At 44.7% G+C, this 25,595-nt stretch overlaps 2 protein-coding genes across 3 annotated transcripts in view; both read left to right on the top strand.

The window, feature by feature from the left end:
• The first annotated feature begins 3,924 nt into the window (after window positions 1-3,924).
• On the top strand, window positions 3,925-18,297 carry LOC310684701 (phospholipase A2 inhibitor gamma subunit B-like). Its single transcript, XM_083456180.1, has 6 exons — window positions 3,925-4,744; window positions 7,426-7,544; window positions 9,020-9,136; window positions 14,478-14,630; window positions 16,185-16,310; window positions 17,957-18,297. The coding sequence occupies exons 2-6, from the start codon at window positions 7,499-7,501 to the stop codon at window positions 18,148-18,150; spliced, it is 636 nt and encodes a 211-aa protein (XP_083312306.1). The 5' UTR covers window positions 3,925-4,744; window positions 7,426-7,498; the 3' UTR covers window positions 18,151-18,297.
• Window positions 18,298-20,835: 2,538 nt separating this feature from the next.
• LOC310683413 (phospholipase A2 inhibitor and Ly6/PLAUR domain-containing protein-like) overlaps window positions 20,836-25,595 on the top strand; it is an 11,357-nt gene continuing 6,597 nt past the window's right edge. The window contains exons 1-3 of one of the 2 annotated variants that reach the window (XM_083453320.1): window positions 20,836-20,915; window positions 22,964-23,072; window positions 24,433-24,549. In XM_083453320.1, the coding sequence (XP_083309446.1) occupies window positions 23,024-23,072; window positions 24,433-24,549 (166 nt within the window). In that variant the 5' untranslated portion in view covers window positions 20,836-20,915; window positions 22,964-23,023. Of the gene's footprint in view, window positions 22,353-22,963; window positions 23,073-24,432; window positions 24,550-25,595 lie in introns of both variants that reach the window. The other variant, XM_083453319.1, reaches the window with a different exon arrangement.

A 25,595-nucleotide genomic window follows, 5' to 3' on the forward strand; every position in this document is an offset into this window, starting at 1 on the left:
CCTTTACGAAACAAGTACCCACCATCACAAATTGGTAGCAAATCTAAATTCTTTGTCCCTTTACCCTCTCTCCTCCTTAAACTCGTGGGTATCCCCCCTTCCCTATTCAGCCACTGCCTTCTTCTTTCCCCTTCTTCCCTCCTTGTCCTGCGTTCCCTCGACCTCCTGCTCCTCCCACGTCTCCTACAGCTTCTATGCTTTTCTCCACGGCTTCTTTCTGCTATGTAAGCTCTCCTATGTCCCTTCTCCTCTCTTCTTCCCAGCTCAGCTACTGCTTCGCTTCCCCCTCCTTTCTTAATCTCGCTTTGTTTGATGCACTGTTAGTCAATATCCCTTTCCCTTTCTGCAATCTCCGTCGCAGGGTTCTTGATTAAATCCCCACACGGTGAGACTCATTTGTAATTTTTTGTTATCACTGTTCTTACTTAAAATAAAGCTTACCAGACCCCCTTTCTGTTGTTGCTGGTTCTCTTTCCCCCCCCTTTTTTGATGGGGTGACTTTTCTCAGCGTCAGTTAGTTTAAATGAGAAACCTGGTGTTTGCTCTGCCGCGTCTTGAGGAGTCTCGCGGTCGAGAGTGTAGTCTCTTTAGCGCGAGGTTCTCCCGTCCTCCTACCTCTCTGTTTTTAATTCTTTTTCTGTGGTATGAAGTAACAGGAAACCCCCTTTTGCGCCGCTCGATGCTTCGGCTGGAGACCTCCCCTCCAGTTTTTTTCAGGGGTTAGCGTCGTCTTCGCGCCCCCTCCCTCTCCTTTTCTGCGATAGGTGTTCTCCACTGAAGAAGAGCACTTTCCCCGACTCTCTCCTCAACCGCACCATGGCAAATATATTTTAGGATTTTTTGAGCTGCTCCTGCGAAGATGGCAACCTTGTTTGCAGTGGCATCCTTGTGGTCTGCCAACAGATAACACACAATATCAGTCAGGGTCCAGCCTGATTTGGCTGTTGAAAGATGTCTCAGGGAACAAGCTCTGAGCTCTGTATCATAGCTGTCAACTTTTCCCTTTTCTTGCGAGGAATCCTATTCGGAATAAGGGAATTTCCCTTAAAAAAGGGAAAAGATGACAGCTATGATCTGTATATAAGGGACTATTGCACCCCCCCAAAGTGTCCATATTTTCCAGGGGTGTCTCTGATTTAGAGAAGCTGTCCTGGTTTCTGATTTGACCCTAGAATGTCCCACTCTTCCTTAAGATGTCCCTGTTTCCATTGGAGAAATGTTGGAGGGTATGGAGTTATCTGACCCCCAAGCTGCCTGAAAGCAATCCTGTATTAGGGAAGTTTTTTTAAAAAAAAAAAAGTTTAATGTTTCATTATGTTTTTATATATGTTGGAAGCTGCCTAGATGTGGCTGGGACAACCCAGTAAGATGTGTGGGGTATAAAAAGTAAAATCATCATTATGGAATGGGACCTCCCTATTTTCACCGGAGAAATGTAGGAGGGTATGCTATCGTCCTTCACCTCCCCACAAACGTATACCTGTCATACATAGCAAATCCCTTTCTAATTTCCCTACAAATAGGCTGAAGACATTGTATGGAAACAAAGAACAGTAAAAGCTTTGCTAAGTGCAACAGGAGTTGAAATGCTGTTGAAAATGCTGTTGAAAATATTGATCTCCCTTTAGTAAACCAAACCAAGGGGGGAAATGCTTGGGTGTTGGTGGGCAAAAACATTTTCATGAGAATCTACCTCAGAAATTCTTGTTTCTTATGAAAAAAATTTCCTTATGGACTAAGGAAATGCATAAATCCGAATGCATGGTATTTTTAAAGTAAATGACTCCACAGTTCATGAAAAACATTTCACCTTACCTGAAATTGCCTATAGTGGGGGTTCCCAAACAGTGGTCTAGGGACCACCAGTGGTCTGCAAGCTTCATTCAGTGGCCCATGTTATTTGTGTGAAGAATGGTGGGGGCAGCAGACTGAGCGACTGATTCATTGCTCTTATAATCCAATGGTCCACCTGGATGGTGAGCAGGGTGAATATTTTCTCCTTTCCCCCCCTCTTTTTATCACTTTATTTCTTTATAGCCGAAAACTTTTCAATAAAATATTAATATCAAAAAAGAGAGAAATGACTGGAGGGCAGCTGATTGCGGGTAAGGAAGCACTTGGAAGGAGTGGAGAGGATTAGCAGTGAAGTTAATGGGAGTCTAGGATGAATAATTTTAATGCTGAATCTGCCTTAAGACTCAAGCTGATGGATGTTACACTGAAGAACTTTGCAACAGGTCCACCCATTGCATTATGTTGATTTTTATAGAATTCAATTCACCGTGCAATAAAATGCAATACAGTAAACTTGCAATTTACATGGGGGCTACATTCCAGGGATCATGGCTAAAGACAAAATCGTGTATAGTCAAAACCAGCATTTGAAATTTGCCAGGTGCCAAGCAGCTTGGATTTTGGATTTTGCCTGTTTTCACACACTAACAACACATCCTGTAGCATTCTATCTCTGGTAGTTTATCTGCACAAACAGAATAAATTTCGGGAACCACAGGCTAAGGTGATCAGCATGCATCATTTATCAAATTGTCTTAAGCTGATATGTTAATACTCACCCATTGTACTTTTTTTTTTAAAAAAAACCTTGTCTTTTCAAAAAAGGTTTCATACAGAATTTCTTTTTTAAAAACAACAACAACCCACATGTCTTTTCAAGTTTTCCAAGTAAGAGCAGCTTTTCAAATGTTAAAAAGGGGTGGGTGGGTGGTTTATCAGGTTTGCTTAAAAAAATGTGGGTAGGGTTACACTGCATGTTATGACTGCATATTTGTATATGCCTTCTCCTCCTGTCTCTTCCCTCTTTGTGAATAACGTAAAAAGCAACCTGCTCATCCAGATAAATGGCTGCAGGGATGGCCAGCCCTGTTGTGATGCAGTGAGAGAGCTGCCCCAGGCAGCTGTCCTTGGGTGTCATGAAAAGCTTGCAAATTTTGTTTGTTATTTTATCTATTCTTACTGTAGTTATGAGCAAGAGAAGCCATTGGGGAATCTTCTGCCCCAGGGGCGAAATTCACTTGGGCTAGCTTGGGGACCAAGGCACCTGGACTTGGGAGGCAACCACCATTTACTGCTTTGTGTTAGGCACAAAAGTGTCACAAGAAGATAAGATCGTGCTGAATCAGGCCAATGGCCCATCATGTCCTGACAGTGGGTGGTCAAATGCCCATGGGAAGCCCGCAAGCACAAGAGCTCTCTTTCCCTCCTGCAGCTTCCAGCACCTGATATTCATAAGCGTTGCTGCCTCTTGGCTGTGGAAGCAGAGCACAGCTATCATGCCTAGTAGTCACTGATGACCTTCTCCTCCATGAATTTGCCCAATCCCTTTTTAAAGCCATCCAAATTGGTGGCCATCCCTGCCTCCTGTTGGAGTGAGTTCCATAGTTTAACTATGCACTATGTCTCAGGCTGGGACGCGGGTGGTGCTGTGGGTTAAACCACAGAGCCTAGGACTTGCCGATCAGAAGGTCTGTGCTCGAATCCCCACGACGGGGTGAGTTCCCGTTGCTCGGTCCCTGCTCCTGCCAACCTAGCATTTCGAAAGCACGTCAAAATGCAAGTAGATAAATAGATACCGCTCCAGCGGGAAGGTAAACGGCATTCCCATGCACTGCTCTGGTTTGCCAGCAGCTTAGTCATGCTGGCCACATGACCCGGAAGCTGTACGCCGGCTCCCTCGGCCAATAAAGAGAGATGAGCGCCGCAATCCCAGAGTCGGTCACGACTGGACCTAATGGTCAGGGGTCCCTTCTTTATCTTTACCTGTGTCTCAAGCCGGCTCTAAAATGGCCCATGCCATGGCCATTTCTTGCCAAGGCATATTGCCAAGTAGATGGAGATGGGGCCAGAGCCATCTATGTATTTCCTAGACTTAGAATCATACAACTGTAGGGTTGGAAGGGACCATGAGGGTCATCTAGTCCAACCCCCTACATTGCAGGAATCTTTTGGCCAAGGTGGGGCTCGAACTCATGACCCTGAGATCAAGAGTCTCACGCTCTACCAACTGAGCTATCCCATGATTTTGCTTGACTTATGTTTGAAGAACACGGTGAGTTTGCAGCCAACAAACACAGAATGCTGCCTTGTGCTAATCAGACCATTGGTCCATCTAGGTTAGTATCACTGGCACTGGCTGGCAGCAGCCCTCTGGGATATTAAACACAGCATCTTTCCCAGCCCCTCGTGAAGATGCCAGGGATTGACACCGGGATTTTCAGCAACTGAGATACAATGCTAGATTGCAGTTAGGTTTCGAGCACAGTTTATAAGCTAAAGGTTTGGTGCACATCTCTGTTCAATACAAAAATCCAGTTTCTAAGTTCATTAAAAAAGAAGAAACATGCACGACACACAAAGAGGCTTTTACTGAGTCAGATCATTGTGTTCTCAGAGGGGCTCAAACTGCTCCCCTCTTTTTACTCCCTCCTTCCTTATTATCTCCTTCCCTGTTGATAGTGGTCATCATAAAAATCAGCATTCCCGGGAGGCTGAGCTGATCTAAATCCCGCTTTAAATTCCCACTCACTACTGGTGCAGTCAGTAGTCTAAACACACCCACCCACACCCATTTCTTAAAGAAGTCATCCTCATCTCACTGGCTGCAGCAGAAGTGCAGGCAAACTAGCCAAGGGCATATAAGTAAGAAGAGCAGTTTGCAAGAGAGCAGAAACATCTCAGTCCCACTGGAAAAGCATCAAGGGAAACAGCTGGCCTATCGGAGGAGAAGGTAGGGGACTCCAATTTATTCAATGTATTAGCCATCATTTGTAGCAGAAACCAGGCGATTGCATTTCAGGAGATTAAGCTTGGAGAAATGTGAAGATCAGGAGAAGGTCCTGCAGAACAGCCTCCCCCAAACTTGTTGTCTTCCAGTGGGTATCTCTTTGACCACTATGAGAACAGAGTTTTGGACCTGATCCGGAACACCTCTTCTAATGTTCTTATGGCGCCTTCCTTGGGTTTTTGGCTATAACTCCCATCATTCCCAGCCACCACATCTTTGCTAGGTATGGCTGATGAGAGTTGTAGTTCAAAACATGGAGGACACTAGGTTGGGGAAGACTGATGGACAAACCTCCAGCTTAGGAGCTGAATCCTGAGTTATATAGTTCCATAGAAATGTATAGTTCTTGCAGCTCTGCTCCAGCAGGGAAGCCTTGTATTGCTGTAGCAAACATGAAGCAGCAACCTTTCCTAATGCACAAAGGCAGCAGCTCATATAATAGCTCTCATCTGACAAAGCCCGCAATGAAGAACTAGGGAGGAGAAGCCGATGCATAAAGGATAGGCTCAGCCTTCACTTTAAGCTTGATTTATGTTAAGCTTTACAGGCCAGAGATGGGGAACCTGTGGCTATCAACCAGAGACAGCATAACATGGTGGTAGTCCAATGACATCACAAGGGTCAAAGGCCACCTACCCATTTTTAGAAGTTAAATCACGGAACTGTAGTCCTCCCTTCAGTTTAAAAATCTGCCAAGTCAATTTTACAGAATTAATCTCCAGAATTTAAATCTGTTGCCGGAGCAAAGAGGGGAGGGGCTTTATTATTTCTCAAACACGTGATCACGCACATGCATTTCAAAACAATAGAAATTATCCCTCTATAGAATCGTTTTGAACCTCATCAGAAGTAGTGATCCCAACATGAGATGGTGGGGAGTAGGGCTATGCTAGTTGGGCAACAGGTTTGTCTTCTTGGTGTATTTCTGCTTCCTTCTCTCCCCTTCTCCCCCTTTTTAAAAAAAGAATTTTGGATGTCTATTTAATATAACATCCCCTAATAAATCTGTCTTGCTCCTTACCCCTTGCCCCTCCTGTTTGCTTTTTAAACATGTCTCTTTGCTGGGGACTTGTAGTGCAGTACTTCTGTTTACTCAGAAGTACATCCCAGTATCCTTAACAGGACTTTGTTCCAGGGAAAGGTTTCTAGAATTGCGGGCTGAATCTCTGATCCCTCTTCCCCCAGAATTATGAGCGTGGAATGTCTTTCAACACTTGCGAGTCTGGCAGTGTTCTTATTTTCAACCAGAAAAGGAATTTTAAGCTTCTGAAAAGGCATAGGTTGACCCAGGCAGGCACAATCTGTGGCCCCGTGTGGTGAAATAACTGGGACAGGATGCGGGGTTGGGTAAAAATCAGACCAAATCTTTATAGACCACAGCATAAAGTGGGGTTGGCATGGCAGTAGGGCAATGGTCCATTGCTTCAGTCCTTGCTGAAAAGAACTGAGTTCTCCATGAGAATATTCCAGGGCTGAGCCCTGACATGGTGGAAGCCAAATGCCCAGGGTCTCACTGAGTGCCTGGGGTGAGAGATTCCAGCCATGCGGGGGCCCTAACCTGATCTTAGGGTGTGCATGGCCAATATTTTCCCCTAGACACGTTATGGAGGCCCTCATTGCTTTACTGATCCTGCCCAATGCCATTTCTGCTGATATACAGACCTTGGTTAGTTGGCATCCATCTGTCTCAGGAGACAATGGAGAAGCGCACCTTTGGGGGTGTGTGTGTGAAATCAAACCATTGGAGAGTTAATGGCTGCTGTGGCTGTACACCCAATAGGGAAATACATGTTTTGCTGCTGTTCTGACCATTGCCTAACAAAAGTACACCTTAGGTCACTGAGGGATAGGTGAAAACCCCTCAAGGTTGGAAGAAAAAATTCCTTTGATGGCCTGTCAACCAGCAACCCAAATAGCCTAGTGAAGTTTTCACACAGAGGGTGCATGGAACGTTCATTACAGACAAAGTGTTCCCATAGCCCACGTGAGTGAGACCTTTGAAGGCCTCATCCTTCTTCCCTCTTGCAAGGTCCCACGGGACGACCCACCGTGTTTGATCTCTCTAGAAGGTGAAGGAGGTGCAAAGGTGCCCCCCCCGCCGGCTGGACCCTGCACTCCATGTGAGGTGGCACCCGGAAACATACTACTTTTGTTCTTGTTTTTTTTTTGTGTGTGTTGTTTTTGTTTAGGTTGCATGGCAGAGCTCATTCACTGAGCATTCATTCTGTTTTGCTTGTGCAAAAATTGCGGGGCGCTCCGTCGGCCTTGGCTGCTTAGTTTTATTGAGCATTTGTTGAAATTTGCTTGCGGGAAGGCTGTACAATGCTGCATCACCAAAGTGTTAGCGCACATTTTCCAATGCATTTCTCTGGCACTTCCCTTATGGAAAAGAAATCTGATTTTGTGTGTGTGCAAGAGAGGGAGCTAGTTTGTTTCTCAAGTGTCTGGGGCTGGTAGGAAGTCCGATAACATCTGGGAGGCCAGAGGAATCCCCATTCTTGCAATCTTGGATTTCCCCCAGATAATTTGGTGTCACCTGGCTTTTGACGTGTTTTTGCGTGCTTAAATGCACACTTTGGTAAGCTAACACCTGGTTTCGACACCTCCTCTGTATGTCGTTGCAGGTCCTTTGAACCAAGTATTTTGACACATTGTGGAGAGAGCTTCTGTTCTTGTGCTCTCTTATTTCCCATCACCATGCAGGCTGCCCTGAAATGCTTCTTCTTTGCACTTCTAAAGACAGGTAAGGAGTGTCTGGGAGCCTCCTGGAGGTCTGTTCCTTCCGGGATGAATAGATTTGGAGCCAAGCTTTTGTCACAGGATTGATATTGATACAAGATGGATAATGCAGCTTTCTGAAATGGCTGTAGCTCATTGGTAGAAGGCAACTTGTATTTCCTGGTGTGTTTTTTTCAAATTGTGATTTTACGTTGCAAAAGATCTACGGGTATAGGATGGTACGCAAATTTTATAAATAAAATAAATAGTAAATAATAAACTGTTTTGCATGCAAGAGGTCACAGGTTCAGTTCCTGGCATCTCCAGATAGGACTGAGAACATACTGTGTCTGAAATCCTGCTTTTGGGGTTTTTAAAAAATCACCACAAAGTAGCTTAAAAGTATTTTTAAAAAACCAAAAACAAACCAGAAGCCACTCAGAAGAAGATATGGAAAGGCCTATCAGAAGTAGAGACTTCCAGGTTATCTCAAGATGTGCCCCCAGAAACTTCAAAGAAAACAAAACAATTTTTAAAAAAATTGTGACCATTTGCCAGTAAGAAAGAAGGATCAGGTACTGCTGGGGAACACCTTTCAAGCTGAATGTGTGGATGGACAGAGAGGAGATTGTAGTCCACAATACTGATGATTCGTGGCAGTTATTAGGAATCATTGAAGCCATGCTCACAATACGCTCCAGCCCATTCCGTTGGGAATGAAGGGACAAAAAGCAGCCAAAGATAATATGGAAATAAAGAAGCAGGAAACCCCCACTTAACTCCCATCATCAATAATAATAACATCACCTGTTTTCACTTCTTAAAACCCCCTCAAAGTAGCTTAAGAAGCACTAAGAAGTTGAAATACTTTATTGTCACTTGTACAACTTGTATACAGTGAGATTACACAAGCACCCCCCACTCAGCTCACTAAGTATTAATTCCCCTCGTTTACTGACGCACACCCACCAAACCTGAAAGTCAGTTCCCTGTTGTTATCTTTTCATTCAGCAGCCTAACAGCCTACGGATAGAAGCTGTTCTTTATTCTGTTGGTGCAACTAATCATGCTTCTATATCTTCTGCCTGAGGGCAGGAGATCAAGAAAGTGCCAGCCAGGGTGTGAATCATCCCTGAGAATTTTCCTCATTCTCCTGAGGCAACGTTCTTCCGCTGTTTCATCCAGCGGATTCACGGGACAGCTCATAATATCTTGTCCTGTATTCACTACCCTCTGTAGGCACTTCCTATCAGTTGATGTCAAACCAGCGTACCACACTGTGATGCAACAAGAAACAACAATTAAAAATCATTCATTTCCTTCCTCTGTTTGACCACCTCTTCTTATATCTGTGTGTAAACTCCTACTCTCTGGCTGATCCCCGAACCCTGCAACGGGCACAAACGGGGGTACCCCGAAAGTAGGTGACCCATGGCTTATTCCTGCACAAAAGTATCTTCATTTGATCTCATTTTTAATAAGTGTCCTTCCCTCTTCCAGCTGCTTCTCTGGAGTGCGAAATCTGTACTGCCAAGGGGACCAATTGCACTGGCAGCATGCGGACCTGTCCTGGGAACAAAGAAACCTGCCTCATCACACTGACGGAAAGCACCGTAGGTGGGTAGGAGAGGTTGCAAGCCAGATCAGGGCAGTGGGTGGGCTTAGACCACTGACAGCTGCTGCCTGTATAGATGGCACAGTGGACTTTTCAGCTCAGGATGGGGCTCTGCATGGCCAGGGTGGAAGATTGCATTCTGTTTCACGATGCCTTTCAGGAGACTGAGGTTGAAGCAGATTCCACCTAAACATTAGGAAGAACTTCCTGACAGTAAGAGCTGTTCGACAGTGGAATTTGCTGCCAAGGAGTGTGGTGGAGTCTCCTTCTTTGGAGGTCTTTAAGCAGAGGCTTGACAACCATATGTCAGGAGTGCTCTGATGGTGTTTCCTGCTTGGCAGGGGGTTGGACTCGATGGCCCTTGTGGTCTCTTCCAACTCTATGATTCTATGATTCTATTGTATCTTTTGCTCAAGAAAAGTGGTGGTGGGGAGAACCCATGGTCCTCTGGATGCTGCTGAACTACAACTCCCATCAGCCCCAAGCAAGCATGAGCAATGGTTAGGGATGGTGGGAGCTGTAGTTCCGCAACATCTGGAGAACAAAATGTCCCCCACATTTTGGATCTATATCATCTGTATGTCACCCACCTTTTTGTCATGGAAGGTCAACTATTTGGGTGCACAGGTACACAGATTGTACACTTGGGTGATGTTTCAATTCATCGTCTGAAACCTCTATGAAGTTCAGATCGTGATACTGGCTTCAGACTTTTTGAGCTAGTGATACATCACAGCTCCCTGGCCACCGCAAGCAGAGTGCATCTCACTCCAGACTCTCCAAGTGTCTGTATTTCCCCGGGATGTCCCTGATTTAGAGAAGCTGTCCCGGTTTCTGATTTGATCCTTGAATGTCCCACTTTTCCTGAGGATGTCCCTATTTTCATTGGAGACATGTTGGAGGGTATGGCATTATGCGACTCCTGAGCCATCTGAAGGCAATCCTGTATAGGGAAGTTTTTTTTAAAAAAATGTTTAATGTTTTATTATGTTTTTATATACGTTGGAAGCTGCTCAGAGTGGCTGGGGCAAGAACTGGCAAAAATGACAGAAAGACTAAGAGAAAAAGACAACAGAGGCTTTGAAAAAGATTGGGAACCATTCATATTATATTTGCAGAAACAAAGAAAGGCAATAGACTTGATGGCAGGATTTAAATAAACATTCACATTCTTAGCATCAGAAAATGTTTGGAAGATAGTGAAATAAGATGATGTATTTTATTTTATTTTTATGTTTTTAAGGTTTGATTTTATGTTATTAATAACTGTTTCTGTTGGGAGATAGCAAAGCAGTTGAAAATAGAAACAAATCAGAAACGCAAGTTGGGGGAAGTCTTGGAGGGGAGGGAGAGAGAAGTATGGTATATAGCAATTGTTAATGTATGTAATGAACGAAAATGAAAAATGGATATATATATATATATATATATATATATATATATATATATGCAGGTTTTGGTGTCCTCGGGTGTCTTCCCGTGTAAAAGTTGGGGTGTCTAGGCGACGTTTCGACGAGGTCTCACTCGTCATCTTCAGGCTGGTGCTTTCGGCTTCTTGTTACTGGAACAGAGCAGGATCTCAGTGTTTGAGTTCCTATAAATACTGTTGAGGAGGTGTGGTGTATAGCCTCCAATGTTCTGGGCAGAGAGGAGGTTCCCAGGCTAGTGTGCCTTTTCTTCTTTTGTTCCTTAATTACTTGAGGGATATCTTGAGTGATTTCTTGAGTGATTTCCTGAATCCCACTTAGGTGGGTCATTAGGTGTGGATTAGTTGCTAAAGCCTTCGTGTCTTGAACTCTTGAACTTTGTGAAGAGTTTTTCTGAGAAGATGGCTGTACTGCACTTGGTTGTGCTCTGGCTTGGCTTCGTGTATAGGGGCGAGCTGTGGTTTTGTGGCCTGTGCCAGCCAGATCTGTGTAGGGATTGCAGGGGGGTGCAGCATCCGGAGGTGCCACCCTGGTTTGGCTACTGGATGGTGTCTGTAATTTATCTGTGGAGAGGGTCTGGGTTTGGGTCTGGTGTGGTTGATTGGTGATGGCGTTCTGTGTGCCTCTGGATCTGGTGTCAGATTTTGTGGGGAGGGCTAATTTCCAGATGTCTGGCAAGCGGGATGTGTCGTCACGCTTGTTCATGTTGTGAGGGTGTTTCTCTATCTCGATGGCTTCCATGATTATTCTCTTGTGGTGATGTTCCATGTTAAAGAGCAATTTGGAATCTGCAAAATTAATTTCGTGTCCTGTTTCTTTCATGTGTTGGAAAAGAGAGGAAGTTTTTTCTTCTTTTTTGACGGCATTCTTGTGTTCTGCGATCCGTGCATTTATTCGTCTGTTTGTTTGTCCAATGTACGTGGCTGGGCAGACTTTGCAGGGTATTTCATAGACCCCTTGGTTTTCCAACTGAATTTTATCCTTGGGGTTTCTGAGGATATTGGCTATTTTTTGGTTGGTGCAAAAGGCTGTTTTGATATTGTGTTTATGGAGGATTTTGCTAATTTTATCTGTAGTGCCCTTGATATAAGGAAGGAGGGCTATGCCATTGTTTTCTTCTGTGTCTTGGTTTTTGGGGGGTGTTTCTTTTTGGATTAGCTTCGTAACCCTGTTTTGCTGGTATCCATTGGCAATTAACACATTTGAGAGATTCTGTAACTCAGTTGTCAAGTGGTCTTCGTCAGCCAGGCGTTTGGTTCTGGAGATGAGAGTCTTGGCTACGGAGTTTATTTGTGCAGGGTGGTGGTGTGATTGTGCATGTAAGTAGCGGTTGGTGTGTGTTTTTTTCCGGTAGATAGTGTGTCCTAGGGAGCCATCAGGTTTTTTGTAGATTAGGACGTCAAGGAAGGGAAGTTGGTTGTTGGCTTCTATTTCCATAGTGAATTGTATTTTGGGGTGTAGGCTGTTGAGATGTGTGAGGAAGCTATCCAGTTTTTCCTTCCCGTGTGGCCAAATTACAAAGGTGTCGTCAACATATCTGAGCCAAAGTTTGGGTTTGTGTTCTGACTTGTCTAAAGCATTGGTTTCAAAGTGTTCCATGTACAGATGCTGCACCCCCCTGCAATCCCTACACAGATCTGGCTGGCACAGGCCACAAAACCACAGCTCGCCCCTATACACGAAGCCAAGCCAGAACACAACCAAGTGCAGTACAGCCATCTTCTCAGAAAAACTCTTCACAAAGTTCAAGAGTTCAAGACACGAAGGCTTTAGCAACTAATCCACACCTAATGACCCACCTAAGTGGGATTCAGGAAATCACTCAAGAAATCACTCAAGATATCCCTCAAGTAATTAAGGAACAAAAGAAGAAAAGGCACACTAGCCTGGGAACCTCCTCTCTGCCCAGAACATTGGAGGCTATACACCACACCTCCTCAACAGTATTTATAGGAACTCAAACACTGAGATCCTGCTCTGTTCCAGTAACAAGAAGCCGAAAGCACCAGCCTGAAGATGACGAGTGAGACCTCGTCGAAACGTCGCCTAGACACCCCAACTTTTACACGGGAAGACACCCGAGGACACCAAAACCTGCATTCCTGTACCCGTGAAAATCTACGAAAGCATATATATATATATATATATATGGACGCAGGTGGCGCTGTGGGTAAAAGCCTCAGCGCCTAGGGCTTGCCGATCGCAAGGTCGGCGGTTCGAATCCCTGTGGCGGGGTGCGCTCCCGTTGTTCGGTCCCAGCGCCTGCCAACCTAGCAGTTCGAAAGCACCCCCGGGTGCAAGTAGATAAATAGGGACCGCTTACTAGCGGGAAGGTAAACAGTGTTTCCGTGTGTGGCTCTGGCTCGCCAGAGCAGCTTCGTCACACTGGCCACGTGACCCGGAAGTGTCTCCGACAGCGCTGGCCCCCGGCCTCTTGAGTGAGATGGGTGCACAACCCTAGAGTCTGTCAAGACTGGCCCGTACGGGCAGGGGTACCTTTACCATATATATATATATATATATATATATATATATATATATATATATGTGTGTGTGTGTGTGTGTATGTATATATATTTAAAGAGTGGCTGGGGCAACCCAATAAGATGTGCGGGGTATAAATAGTAAAATTATCATTATGGAATGGGATGTCCCTACTTGCATCGGAAAAATATTGGAGGGCATGTCACTCCCATCTGGTTGTTCTGTGCTTGCGGGAGCCATGATGTACTGCCAGCTCAAATTGCCTGTTCTCCCGACCAGGAGGAAAAAGGCAGCCCGCCCCGCTTGCTCAGGTGAAGGCAGGCAGATGGGGCTGTGAAGGGAGGGAATGAACAGGAGCTCCTTCACCTGAGCAAGCGGGCAGCCCCCTTCCCTTTCCTCCTGGTTGCTCCTCCCTCCCTCCATAGCCCAGCCACTTTTTCGGTGTTATTTCAGACATTGTGATATATCACTCTATCATGATGGTAAGAAGGTGGTATGTCATGATGCTGAAAGCCAGATATCGCCCAGCCCTATATACAAGTTGAATGTAACTTGTGAATACTCCTCATGCGACTCACACACAAGTGACAGAGAGCCTGTGCGTTGGCTGGGGGAGAGCACCCCTGGGTCTTTGCAATATGCATCCTACAAACAAACAATGGGCGTTCTGCTGGTCTACTATATATTGTGGAAAGTCCTTGGTTGGACTAAATGGGCCTTAGGGTCCCTTCCAACCTTGCAATTCTATGATACCCATTCAGACACTTCTTAATATATTGATACCAATTTTTCCACGATGGTTCCCGAGATCAAGGAGTACCGTAGGTTTTGGTCTTTACTGAGTACAGTTGGAAACCATTTTCAAGCAAGTGGGGCAAGGAACCTTTCCAAATTGTGCTGATTTTTTGTTTGTTTTATAATTCCTAAACAACAAAAGTGGACGGTTAGCCCTTATGGTTGCTAAGAGACCTATAATTTAAGCCTGGAAGGATAAACGCCCTGTGTTTGCCCCACAGTGGGCTGAGGATCTCATGGCCCTGCCTGCATTTGAATGTATTTCCAGTAGGCCTCAATTCTGCATCAATATGCGCATATGAAGGGCTTATATTAACTTAGATGTTAAACTTTAAGACACCTGTTGATGGTTGATGCACCTGCGATGAGAATGGATAATTTTTGTGTGTTCCTATTATTTTATTTTACTTTATTATTTATTAAATTTATATACCACCCTTAATCTGATGTTATTCTTTCTTTCTCTTTTTTCCTTTTATGGTCTTTAATTCTTTTTCCCCTTCCCCCTTCCTTTTCTTTGTTAAATTTGCAAATAAAAAAAATTACTATTAATAATCAGAGCTGCTCTGGAGATGAAGCTGCTAGTTGCTAAATAAACCTCTCTCCTCTTTTTTTTTTTTTTTTTTGACCACTTAAGACGGAAAGGTGGTTCAGACCGTAGAGAGAAGCTGTGCTTCCACTTTTTGGTGCAACGCCCCACCACCTTACTTTGATATGGGGGGAGGAAGAACCTACAGGTCCAGTTGGGTCTGCTGCACCGGGAAGACCTGCAGACAAGTCACTCCTCAACGTACGTATATAAATTTCATGCTGGTCCGTCTCCCCAAAATTCCTTATCCTTATCATTTCCTTACGTTCACTCCCTGTAACCAATGGTGCAGGGGTCATGGAAGGCTGAAGACCCACTGCTACTTCTGCAGAAGGTGTAATGACCAATTAGGTTCTTTTAATCTGCTTAGGTGTTTCACATAGATGAGACCCAGTACACTCTAGGAAGGCACAAGTAAACCTCAGACAACCAATATTGGATTGTCTCTATAATATGTTTTATTGATTAACTCACATGTCAAGGCAAGGAATATGCAGTCAACCATACATCTGTTCATACACCTTTCATACTCACCACTCTTCACTCTTCACTGAATTGATCAGGTTCAGGAAGAGCCACGGGTGGCAGAGAACAGCGCTGTCAAATGTCTGGCACACGTCTTAGGCTGGAGGGCTTTGCCAGATATACACCTTGTTGTTCATCTGATTCTTGGCATTACACAACTCCTTACTCCTTGTTTTTGGCATCTCACATCCTTGTCCTTGGCATCATCTCACAACTCTTATCTTACCTCAAAGGTAATGCTGTGTAGCCCTTCTTGTATGTGCTGTTCTGTACCGTTCCTACAACACAGTTCATGATCAGTTCACTGACAGTTCAAAGACATCACATCCATTTTGTGGTGTTCTTCAGCCATCTTTAGGCCCATACAAACCATGCCATTCGTTACAAAGGGTCACTGTCTCCAGCAACCTAGAGGCACCCAATAGGCATGGGTGTCAGGGACTGGACAGAGGAGGAATGGTGGCGACCGCCTCCTGAACCTTCCAGAGAAGAGGAAGACAGTATAGATTTACAACAGTTGTTTGAGGAAGGTTACGGCTCAAAGGCAGATGAGGGGCAAAGTTGGGAAATAATGGAAGAGGAGGAACGGGAAGCAGAGCCAGAGCAGCTGGCTGACACATTATCACTAGAAAGCATTCCAGTCCCACCTTCTCCCAGAACCTGGTGAGCATTGAAAGTAGGAGAGCAAAAGGCTCGGAGGCAAATGGCCTTAAGCGGGCACCATAAGGTGGGTGGTGTTGTTGACAACTGAGGAGAGAAGTGGGGTGGAGATTACTCAGAGCAACGCCATTACTCCAAGAGGCTGCATTTCTAAGCCTCTTTCTGTGAATATTGAATAAAAGACCTTGGTAAGAGCTTTCCTTATCTATCTATTCTTGGCAGCCTACCGTGGGGGGATCAGATTACCTGGTGCCTGACAATGGGTGGGGAAATTTTAAGCCACTGTGCGCTCCAAGACTCTGCATTCAGGAAGACCAAAAGAAGAAGGTGCTTCCATTTCAAGACAGTTCACTGGGAAGAGGGGTTGACTGTGAAACCGCTCTGGAAATTGTAGCTCTGGGGGTGGGGGGCAGGAGATATGTGACAACTTGACTTAAGGAAATGGTGGAGGCTCAAGCTGTTTGCTCACATGACCCTCAGGCTGAAAAAGGTCCCTGCCTCCCCTGCTCTGTATTTCTTTTTGGTCCAGTCCTTGAGCTGACCTGGAGTATCTTTTGTTTCTGTTTTCAGTGCCACCGCTAAAGCCTAGAGCCAATACAACGCTGAAGCCATCCAATTCCTCCTGCTCAGGCACTTACAGCACTGAGATGGCGAATTGTACCAAGGTGGAAACCAATGGCTTTGGCAGGGCCTCCAGTAAGTGATTTCCTCTGCAGTGCAGGTTCATTTCTTCCATGATCTGTAGGCGGGTGGGTATTTATTGCAGATATTGATATAGCACAGTTTGGAGCAACTGGAAGCATAAGAACGGGCTCCTTTTGGAAATATGAAGCATTGTCCAGACCCATCAAAATATAATTCGAAATTTTACTGGCAGAACTCTACAAAAAAGCATCACATGAGCATCAAAGATACATCCCAAATATCCATGCAATGTCTCGTGCTGTCCAGCACAGGCTCAGCATCTTAGAAATAAAAGATAACTTCATAAATCAAAACATCTCTCTCTCCCCTCCCCCCCCATTCAGGAGTGCTGTCCAAGGACACTGAATCTGCGAGCTGTCTCTCTTCTAGTGTTTCCTCTTCTAGCTGCTCCTCACCCAGTATTTCCCAGCTTTCCCCCTCTGGACTATGCCCTTCTACAAACCACTGTTCTAAATCAATATTATCCTCCTGCCCCTGGGAAGGTTCAGAAAAAGGGGGCGGCGGCTCCCACCATTCCTCCTCTGTACAGTCCCTGATAGGTGTTCTCCTCCAACTACCGCTGTTCCACACTTTCTCCTCTCTATATCCTGGGATTCCCTACACTTTGAAAATCTAAATAGTAGAGCTACATCAATTGTGTGGGGAATCTCCAGATTTAGGGGGTGGAAAGTATGGGTGTGGATGGTTCCAACACATTGTAGTATTTTGGTTTTGCCATTTACTTGTTAAGATATTGTTTTATTTTAATGTCTTATTGTGTAAACTGCTCTTGGGTTTTTAATGAAGAGAGGTCTTTGCAAGTGTTGTTGCTGCTGCTGCTGCTGTTATTACATGAAGGTTCTTCCTTGAGGCAAGCAAGGCGAGACAACTGGCGCACATACTGGATTTTGGTTACCCTTAGGTGGCAGAGCGAGGGAGATTTGAGGCACGTGAGATGCAATCTACAGGAAGGTCTCTTGCAAAAAGCCCCATTGGAATGAAAGGACCTTAATTGCCAGAAATTGGAAAAAAGAATTCGTGCCAAAAAAAATATGCAATGGCAGGATAAATTACTAAACTATATCAAATTAGCTAGATTAACAGAGGCAATTAGGGGACTCCCCAGACAAGAATTTCAAAAAGAATTGGGAAAATGTAAAAAATACTTCACAAAACAGTGCCCTAAAATACACACCTGGACTTAATGTCTGCAGGAGACATTGTGGTTTTCTTTTTAAGTCATAATTTGAAAAAATCGTAATAATAACTCATAAACGGAACAGTTCACAAGAAGTAAATAAGGAGGCCATGTACAGGATAAAGGAAGTATTTTATTTTGTTGTTTGTTTTATGTTATGTTTATTTTATGTTATGTTCATGTCTTATGGTGGTGGATTCGTTTATTTGAGTTGTGGTGGATTTATGTTGTAAATAATAATTTAAAAAATGGAATGAATGGAGCTGGATCAAGGTTGTGGATCATTCCCATGTGAGTCAATGGCTTTGGATAGATGGGCTGAGCTCTACTGGTGAGCAGTAGACAGACCTCGCTTTGTGGCAAACACAGGGTTCATTTCAAACAGAGTAGATGGAGCAATTTGGAGAGCAGCTGCAAGCAATAATGTCCCGGCAACCCATATCTTGTCTTCCATATCCAGATGAAACCCCCACGGAGAGGCTTTCGAATGGTTGCACTACGAGGTTTGTGTGTGCTTCAGAAAATAGCAAACACTCTGAGTTTACGGTTGGCTATGATGTCGTTCATAAGGTGGAGTCTTCCAAGGCGGCTCAACCCACTGCTGTCCTCCTGCCAAGCTTCTCTGGGCTCCTGCTGCGGAGAATCCTGTTGTAAAAGTGGCCTGCATGAGATCGCATCGACTCTCCCATTGAATTCTGCCTCCTCTTTCACCCATGAACCACTTCCTCTGAATGCACTTTGGCCTTTACTGCTTTCCTCAGTGAAAATTAATATTGGGATTAAAACAAATGACATGTTAAAGGCATGGCAGCTGTGTTTATTTGTTAGGAAAAAATTAGACCCTTGTGGCAGAAAGACATTTTATTTTAGTGCAGAGTTCCTCCAGTTCCTCACAACTGACAGTAGTGAATCACAGAATTACAGAGTTGGAAGGGACCCTGAGGATCATCTAGTCCAACCCGCTGCAATGCAGGAATAGGCAGCCATCCCATATGGGGTTCAAACCTGCAACCTTAGTGTTACCAGCACCACACTCTACCCAACTGAGCTAGCCAGGCAATTTAATCAATCTTATTTCTCCCAAAGGTTCAAAGGAATAAGCAGAGACCCAGTTGGTGAAGGGTTTAATGCCATCTAGTGACTAAAGCATGCAATTAGCATGCAATCCGGAAGTCCGTTCTTAAACCAAAACTGTTCTTAAACTGTGGTGCGCTTTCCCTAATGAGGCCTCCCGCCGCCAGTGCCCTTCCACCATTCGGATTCTGTTCTTAGACCGAGGTAAAGTTCTCAAACCAAGACACTATTTCAGGTTTTGTGGAGTTTGTAAACCAAATCGTTCTTAAACCGGACTGTTCTTAAACCGAGGTACCACTGTATTCTTCTCTGTTTTGGAAAGTTGTTCTTTATGCATTTGGACACCAGTACAGATACTGTAGCCAGATTTTGCATGAGGTCAAGGAGTAAGGTTTTGTCTATGTTTGAATATGGGTGGATGCCATTTTGAGTTATGGTGGCAGACTGAACCTTTCAAAACTGCACTAATTTTAGCCACTGATTTCAAAACTGCACTGATTTTTGTTATTATAATTTCTTAGAAGTCCCAAGGAATGCTGGGTATGATGATCCTAGTTGATTATAAGTACAAATTGTTGCTTCATCAGCCTTAGCAACAGTTTTAGGTGCAGAAGGAACCATTGTTTGAAAACAGCTTTATGTTTTAGTCACTAGATGTCAATATTGCCTTCGTGACTAGTGATAGATAGATAGGTGTCAGCACTGTTTCAGGAGTGGGAAACCTCTGGTCCACAAGCCTACTTATCCCCACCAGGCTTCACATCCACAAGCCACATCCACCTGACCCACATGCCAAATGTGAGGCGGGCAAAAACCTGGCTCAACTGAAAGGGGGTCTGCAAGCACTGTCAATCTTGGTTTCAAGAAGGAAAGTCATTCATAAAAAAAGGGAAAATGCCAGATCTTCAGAAGATCCTTTCAAAGCACTGCTGTACAATGTAGCATTTTGAACATGGCTTCTGAAGACCCCCTTGTGGGCATAAAATGTCACCAGGTGCCATTGTGATGTCATGTGAGTGACCCCACCCACCCGTCAAGCTTGGCCTATGATGGGAGGGGGAGCTCATGATCTGAACTGCCACCCAGTTCCCCACCCCTGCCTTACATCGACCAAAGCAGGAAAATAATAGTGTGCAGTAACAACAACAACAACAACAACAACAATTTATTTATACCCCTCCCATCTGGCTAGGTTTCCCCAGCCACTCTGGGCGGCTCCCAATCGAATATTAAAAACACAATACAGCATTAAACATTAAAAAATTCCCAAAACAGGACTGCCTTCAGATGTCTTTTAAAAGTAAGATAGTTGTTTATTTCCTTGACATCTGGTGGGAGGGCATTCCACAGGGCAGGCGCCACTACCGAGAAGGCCTTCTGCCTGGCTCCCTGTATGACTTTCCTACATTTAATATAACTCAAAGTATTCAAGGCTGTCCCTGCAGAAGAAAAAAAAAAAAACACACTTCAGAAATGCATCGTGCCCTCGGTTTTAGGTCAAGTTTACTGAGGGGATGAATTGCTTCCTGCAATGAAAAGTCCCAAAGTGATTTATAACCACCTCACAAAACCATGTAAACATATTTTAAAATGCAGTCAGATTAAAAGTGCCTGAGAGTTTGACCTGCTCAAATGCCTGGGGAAATAAGAACATCTTGTGTGGTGTCAAAACAGTGGTAAAGTTGGCACCAGAAATGGAAGTTCTTGCAGAAAAGGCCTGCTCTCTCATTACCATCCTCCAGCCATCCCTTGGAGGTGGCCCATGGAGAGAGACTCAGATGACAATCCCAGGGCGCAGGCCAGTTCACATGGGGGTGAAATATCTAATATTTTTGGCACTTTTGAGAAACAGTACATTCCTTTGTGTCCGTTGGTGTGATATGTCCTTGTGCCAGATGCTGAGATACCGTACGGGACTGGGCTGGTGATGCTTGCAAATGATGGGTCACAGGTGCTCCAAGCTTGACTCCAGGGGCAGTTGGTACCCATTGGGACTTGTGGCTTGGGAGGCAGGGACCAATGGTGGAGTCACCCTCTGACTGGTTGTAAGAAAGCAAGCGCAAGTGGGAACTAGCTGAAAGCAGGCTGACGGTTGTCCGTGCCCCGTTCACTCCAATGCACCAGCCTTTGTTCCCAAAGCCTGCAGAACAAGCTTGAGATGGACCAGCAGCAAAGTGGACCTCTCTGTCCCTTCCCTTTTCCCTCATCATGAAAACAAAAAGGGGGCTCTCACTTTAAGGAACATGGAATCTTAGGAGCCTTTGTGACAGTTGCTGTGGTTTGCTAGGCATGAGTTTCAAACACCAGGAGTTTCATTCCATCAAGATGAAGGCATCCATCTAGAGGTGAATTTAGATGGCTCTTGAATGGGTTGGGGAGACTTCACGCTGCATTGATCTAACTCTGTGGCCTGTATGACATGCCAACAAAGAGCAAGGGAGATTTCCCTCACCCCTTTGTTTCCTTAGGCTTTTTTAAAAATCCCCCCTGAGACACACCCACCTGCCAATCAGCTGATGGCATTCCAATGGGCAGGCAACAAGAGTTGATGAGTAGGGCATGCCAGGGTTCAATTCTGCGTTGGTTGCCTGCACCCGTTCTCCACAGGGAATGGGCATACACATAGGCAGAGCAGCAGGATTTGACCCACCCTCTCCTTGATGCTCCTTCTCCCGTGGGTTCCTTTTGGAGAGTGCACTGGCGAAGCAAAGTCCTGCAGGGAGCAGGATGGAAGTCTCTCCTCGGCTGATGAGCAGAGACTCCAATCCTGCTGGGTGCTGCTTCAAAAGGCAGCAAAAGGGCTGTTTGAAAGCCCTTCTGCACACAGTCCTGTATGGCTCTTTCAACCTTTGGTTTTGTGGAGGCTTAAAGAGCAGCTCAGGGCTGTTTGCCAAAGGCCTTCCAAATACCCCGATGCTGCACTATATATCATTTTAGTAAAATTTCCAAACTTTTTCACAATAACCTTGTTTCATAAGTGGACTTCCCACCCCCGCCTACACAATGTTTTTACTCAACTCAAAACTTTTCTACTGCATTATATCTTTATCTATCACACCAAATTCTCTATTATAATTCTTTTGCCATTTTTCTTCCACTTTTATCTCAAATCCTGCCTGCAATTTCATTTGACGGCAACATTTTAAAAAATAATCTATGAATGGCCTCCATTCTTCTATAAAAACTTCATCATTTTGATCTCTTAGTTTTGCTGCTTGCTTTGCCATTTCTGAATAGTCCATTACTTTCCATAAGTCACTCCTTCATTGGAACCTTCTCTTCTTTCCATTTCCGTGCACATTATATTCTAGCTACTGCTGCTGTCACATACATAAATAGTTTAGTCATCTTCTTTGGAACATCCATGTCTATTACATATGTAAGAAAAGCTTCTGGTCTTTGAGGAATAGCCCATTTAAACATTTTCTTCATTTCATTATATATCATTTCCCCAGAAAGCTTTAGCTTGTTTTTTCACATGTCCACCACATAGGGACCCAATGCTGTACTTTCAAGTCTCACTGACAATCAAGAGAAACATCATCATATAACATCATAGAGACATTACATTATAGACAGGTGGTGGCCTCAACCATCAGTCAATTTTAGCCTGCCAGGAGTGGGAGGAAAAGGATCTGGCCTGCCGGACAGGAAAGGTTCCTTTTTGTACTCCCATGAGAGTGTGTGGCCAACACCATCTAGAGAACAATTGGTTTCCACATTCCTGTGGTAGTGCCTCAGGGTACCGTATGATGCCAGTTTTTCTGATTGCTGGAATAAGGGTAAGAATGGCTCCAAGTACCTTGTGTGAACTGTGGGCTATCACCATCAAAGGCAGCCTCAGATTCTGCCAAGCGATGGCATGTGGTAGTATGAGTGATGTGTTACAATATAGAGGGCACCTTGGATTTTCAAGCAGCTGACTGTATGTTCCAGGAGCAGACCTCAATGTGGCTTTCTCCACCATATTCCAACAGTTTCTTGGAGTGGAGCTCACCATTAGGAGGGGCATTCCCAGAGCTTTCATTTTCTCCTAGGGGCGAGAGTAGGAGCAATAGCTGTTGGCAGTCTGGTTATCATTCCTTTGCAGTACTGTGGACCTAGAATTCCAGGGCATGGTTGGTGGATAGGAAGGAGGAGGGAGAAATGGCGGCCACGATAAATTAAGAAATTGTGGAAAATATTATTGGAGAATAAATGAGGATGGGGTTGAGAAAAAGTCCTGAGAAATTTTGACTAGAGAACATTTCACTGAAGTTGAATGCTTGTATCAGAATCCTAGCACTTCTCATTGATTTCCTCCACCCATCTGCCCTAATCATTAACAAGGATTTATAAGGGAGCTGTGTGCAATTGCACTTTGAATAAAGCTTCCTTCTGGATGCCATTGCAGGCCCACTGAAGCATTGCAGAAGGAGTGTCTGTACTTGCTATACCGACCACAACCACCATCATGCAGACTCTTCTGAAAGTGAGCCTCTTTTTGGCACTGGTAACATCAGGTAAGGAGGCGCTGCAGGTAGATTAAAAAGGAAGGGGAGATACCAAGTGAGCATTTGCGGGGTGGGTGTTCCCAGTTCTCAGTTCTCTCCACCATCCAAGGCAGTCTTTGTGTGTGTGGATGGGAGTGTGGGATGATTCAGGCTGGGTTCCAGCTAGTGTGTGGTGGGTGAAGAATTGAGTTCTTAAAACAACTCTTAGAACAGGGCTTTGACTCTGACTCTCAGTTAAAAGCAAATGAAGCAGAAGAGAAACGTCTTCTGCAGCAGACATGGTCTTCATTCTATGACTTCTACTATTCACTGAGCAAGCATATAATGCAAAAGGAAGTAGGTTAAACATGCTATTTTATTAGGCAGGCAACTGTGGAGACTGGGGGGTAAGAGAGCAAGGAAGACACCAAGGTCCCATTTGCACTATATGTTTAAGGCACCATCTTATTGGATCAAATAGTTGTGGCTTGCCCAAAGAACTCTGGGAACTGCTGTTTGTTAAGGGTGCAGAGAGTTCTTAGGAGAACACCCCCTCCCATTCCCCTCACAGAGCTACATTTTGTGGGGTAGTTTAACAACCAACCCCTCTTCCAAAGACCCCGTAAGAAAGTAAGTGAGCTAAAAATTGGCCACATCTTTAGTAGCTGCAACAGGGTGGCTAACACACAACCCCTGACTTTTTGCACCCCCAAATCCCCTCCCCCCCAATTTTTATTTTTTAAATTAAAAAAATAGCTTGAAAAACCCTTATTTAACATTACTGTCGTTCCACTCCTGTGATGGCAAAAAGTTTTTCATTCCCCTTTCCAATTTTCCCTTTGAAAACATTGTTTTTTTAAAAAACAAACAACTATCCTGACTGCTCCTGTATGTCCCTCGCTGTGCTGTGATGCCAAAAGGTCCCCCCTGTCTCTGATTTGGGCTTCACCTAGAAGCAGCACCCATATGGAGTCCAGCAGTAGGAACTGGAAAACTCAGACTGCTCTGTTTGGGGCAATGGCCTCAACAGCACAGAGGCAGCGTTTCACGGCTACCTTGGACAGCTCCACGTAGGGCTCAGGCTGGAGAGTCTATTCAGGCGGCATCTTCAGGCTGAGCATCAAATAAGAGCTGTAGCTCTATCTTTACATTACTAGCTCTGCTTTCCAGGAGAGGAGCCTCTGCATTTAACGGGACCTAGCCTGCTTTAGCAGTCATAGACTGACAGAGCACACATGGCTGACAAGTGGACCAGATGGCCTTGCTGCCTTTCTGAACTCTTGCTCTCCAGTTCTTCTTCCACACCCAGTGACAAGTTAGCAAGGATTAATGCCTAATGACTGGATGAAACATGCATTCATTATGTTTCGTTTCCCCCCTCCCCTCATAGGTGCTTCTCTGGAGTGTGAAACCTGCTTTAGTAATGAAACCACTTGTACAGGTGAGAAGAAGACGTGTGCAGGCATTGAAGAGACCTGCATCATCATCCTGACTGAAAGCACCGTAGGTGGGTGAGACAGACCATAAGTCAGATCAGTGGCAAGGCCATGGATAACTATCCTATTTGTGGATGACACACTGGGCTTGGGAGCTCAGCACCAGTTGGGATGGGGCGGTGCTTTTGCCCTGCTGCATGTTACTTTCTGCAGTCACCCGAAGGAACAAGAAACGATGCCCTCAATTTGATTTGAACCAAAGTGGATCCATGAGTCATGGGATCTTGGAACCGTAGAATTGTAGAGTGGGAAGGTAGCGCCTCCCCTGGTTATCTTGTCCAACCCTCTGCAATAGAGGAATCACAGCTAAAGAATCCCTGGCAACTGGCCACTCAACTGTTTAAAGAAACCTAATGAATGTGAATCCACCACTTTCCCAGGTAGTCCATTCCACTGCTGAACAGCTCTTACCATCAGAAAGTTTTCCCTAATGTTTGGTCCTGCCCTCTGGAACAGCCAGCGAGAAACACGTTTGCCCCATCTTCAGTGTGATATTTGAAGATGGCTAACGAGTTTGATTAGTTTTTGCATTTTACTCTCCCCCATTTCTTCATTGTTTTTCAAATCTATTCATTTATAAGAATACAGCATGCTGCTAATTCATGACGGAGATATTGCTCACAACCCCCAGTACATAAAAACATACGATAGAAACCATATGTAAATGTTAAAAAATAATAATTGGATGACTATTGTGGAAATATGTACAGTGGTACCTCGGGTTAAGTACTTAATTCGTTCCGGAGGTCCGTTCTTAACCTGAAACTGTTCTTAACCTGAAGCACTACTTTAGCTAATGGGGCCTCCTGCTGCTGCCGCGCCTCTGGAGCACAATTTCTGTTCTCATCCTGAAGCAAAAATTCTTAACCTGAGGCACTATTTCTGGGTTTAGCAAAGTCTGTAACCTGAAGCGTATGTAACCTGAAGCGTATGTAACCCGAGGTACCACTGTATTCTTAATTGCCTGCTTAAGCCTGATGGAACAGAAACGTTTCCAGTGGACTTTGAAACAAAAGTGCCCTGCTGAATTTCTGTTGGCAGAACATTCCATAGGACT

This window comes from Podarcis tiliguerta, assembly GCF_965153285.1.
Source record: "Podarcis tiliguerta genome assembly, chromosome: 8".
In the NCBI taxonomy this organism is placed as follows: domain Eukaryota; kingdom Metazoa; phylum Chordata; class Lepidosauria; order Squamata; family Lacertidae; genus Podarcis; species Podarcis tiliguerta.

What these genes read in the sequence shown, in the direction of transcription:
- LOC310684701 (XM_083456180.1), top strand. Translation starts at nt 7,499, where the DNA reads ATGCAGGCTGCCCTGAAATGCTTCTTCTTTGCACTTCTAAAGACAG. An exon ending in CAGACAAGTCACTCCTCAAC is followed by an intron (nt 14,631 to 16,184) that starts GTACGTATATAA and finishes TTCTGTTTTCAG; the next exon opens with TGCCACCGCTAAAGCCTAGA. An exon ending in TGGCTTTGGCAGGGCCTCCA is followed by an intron (nt 16,311 to 17,956) that starts GTAAGTGATTTC and finishes TTCCATATCCAG; the next exon opens with ATGAAACCCCCACGGAGAGG.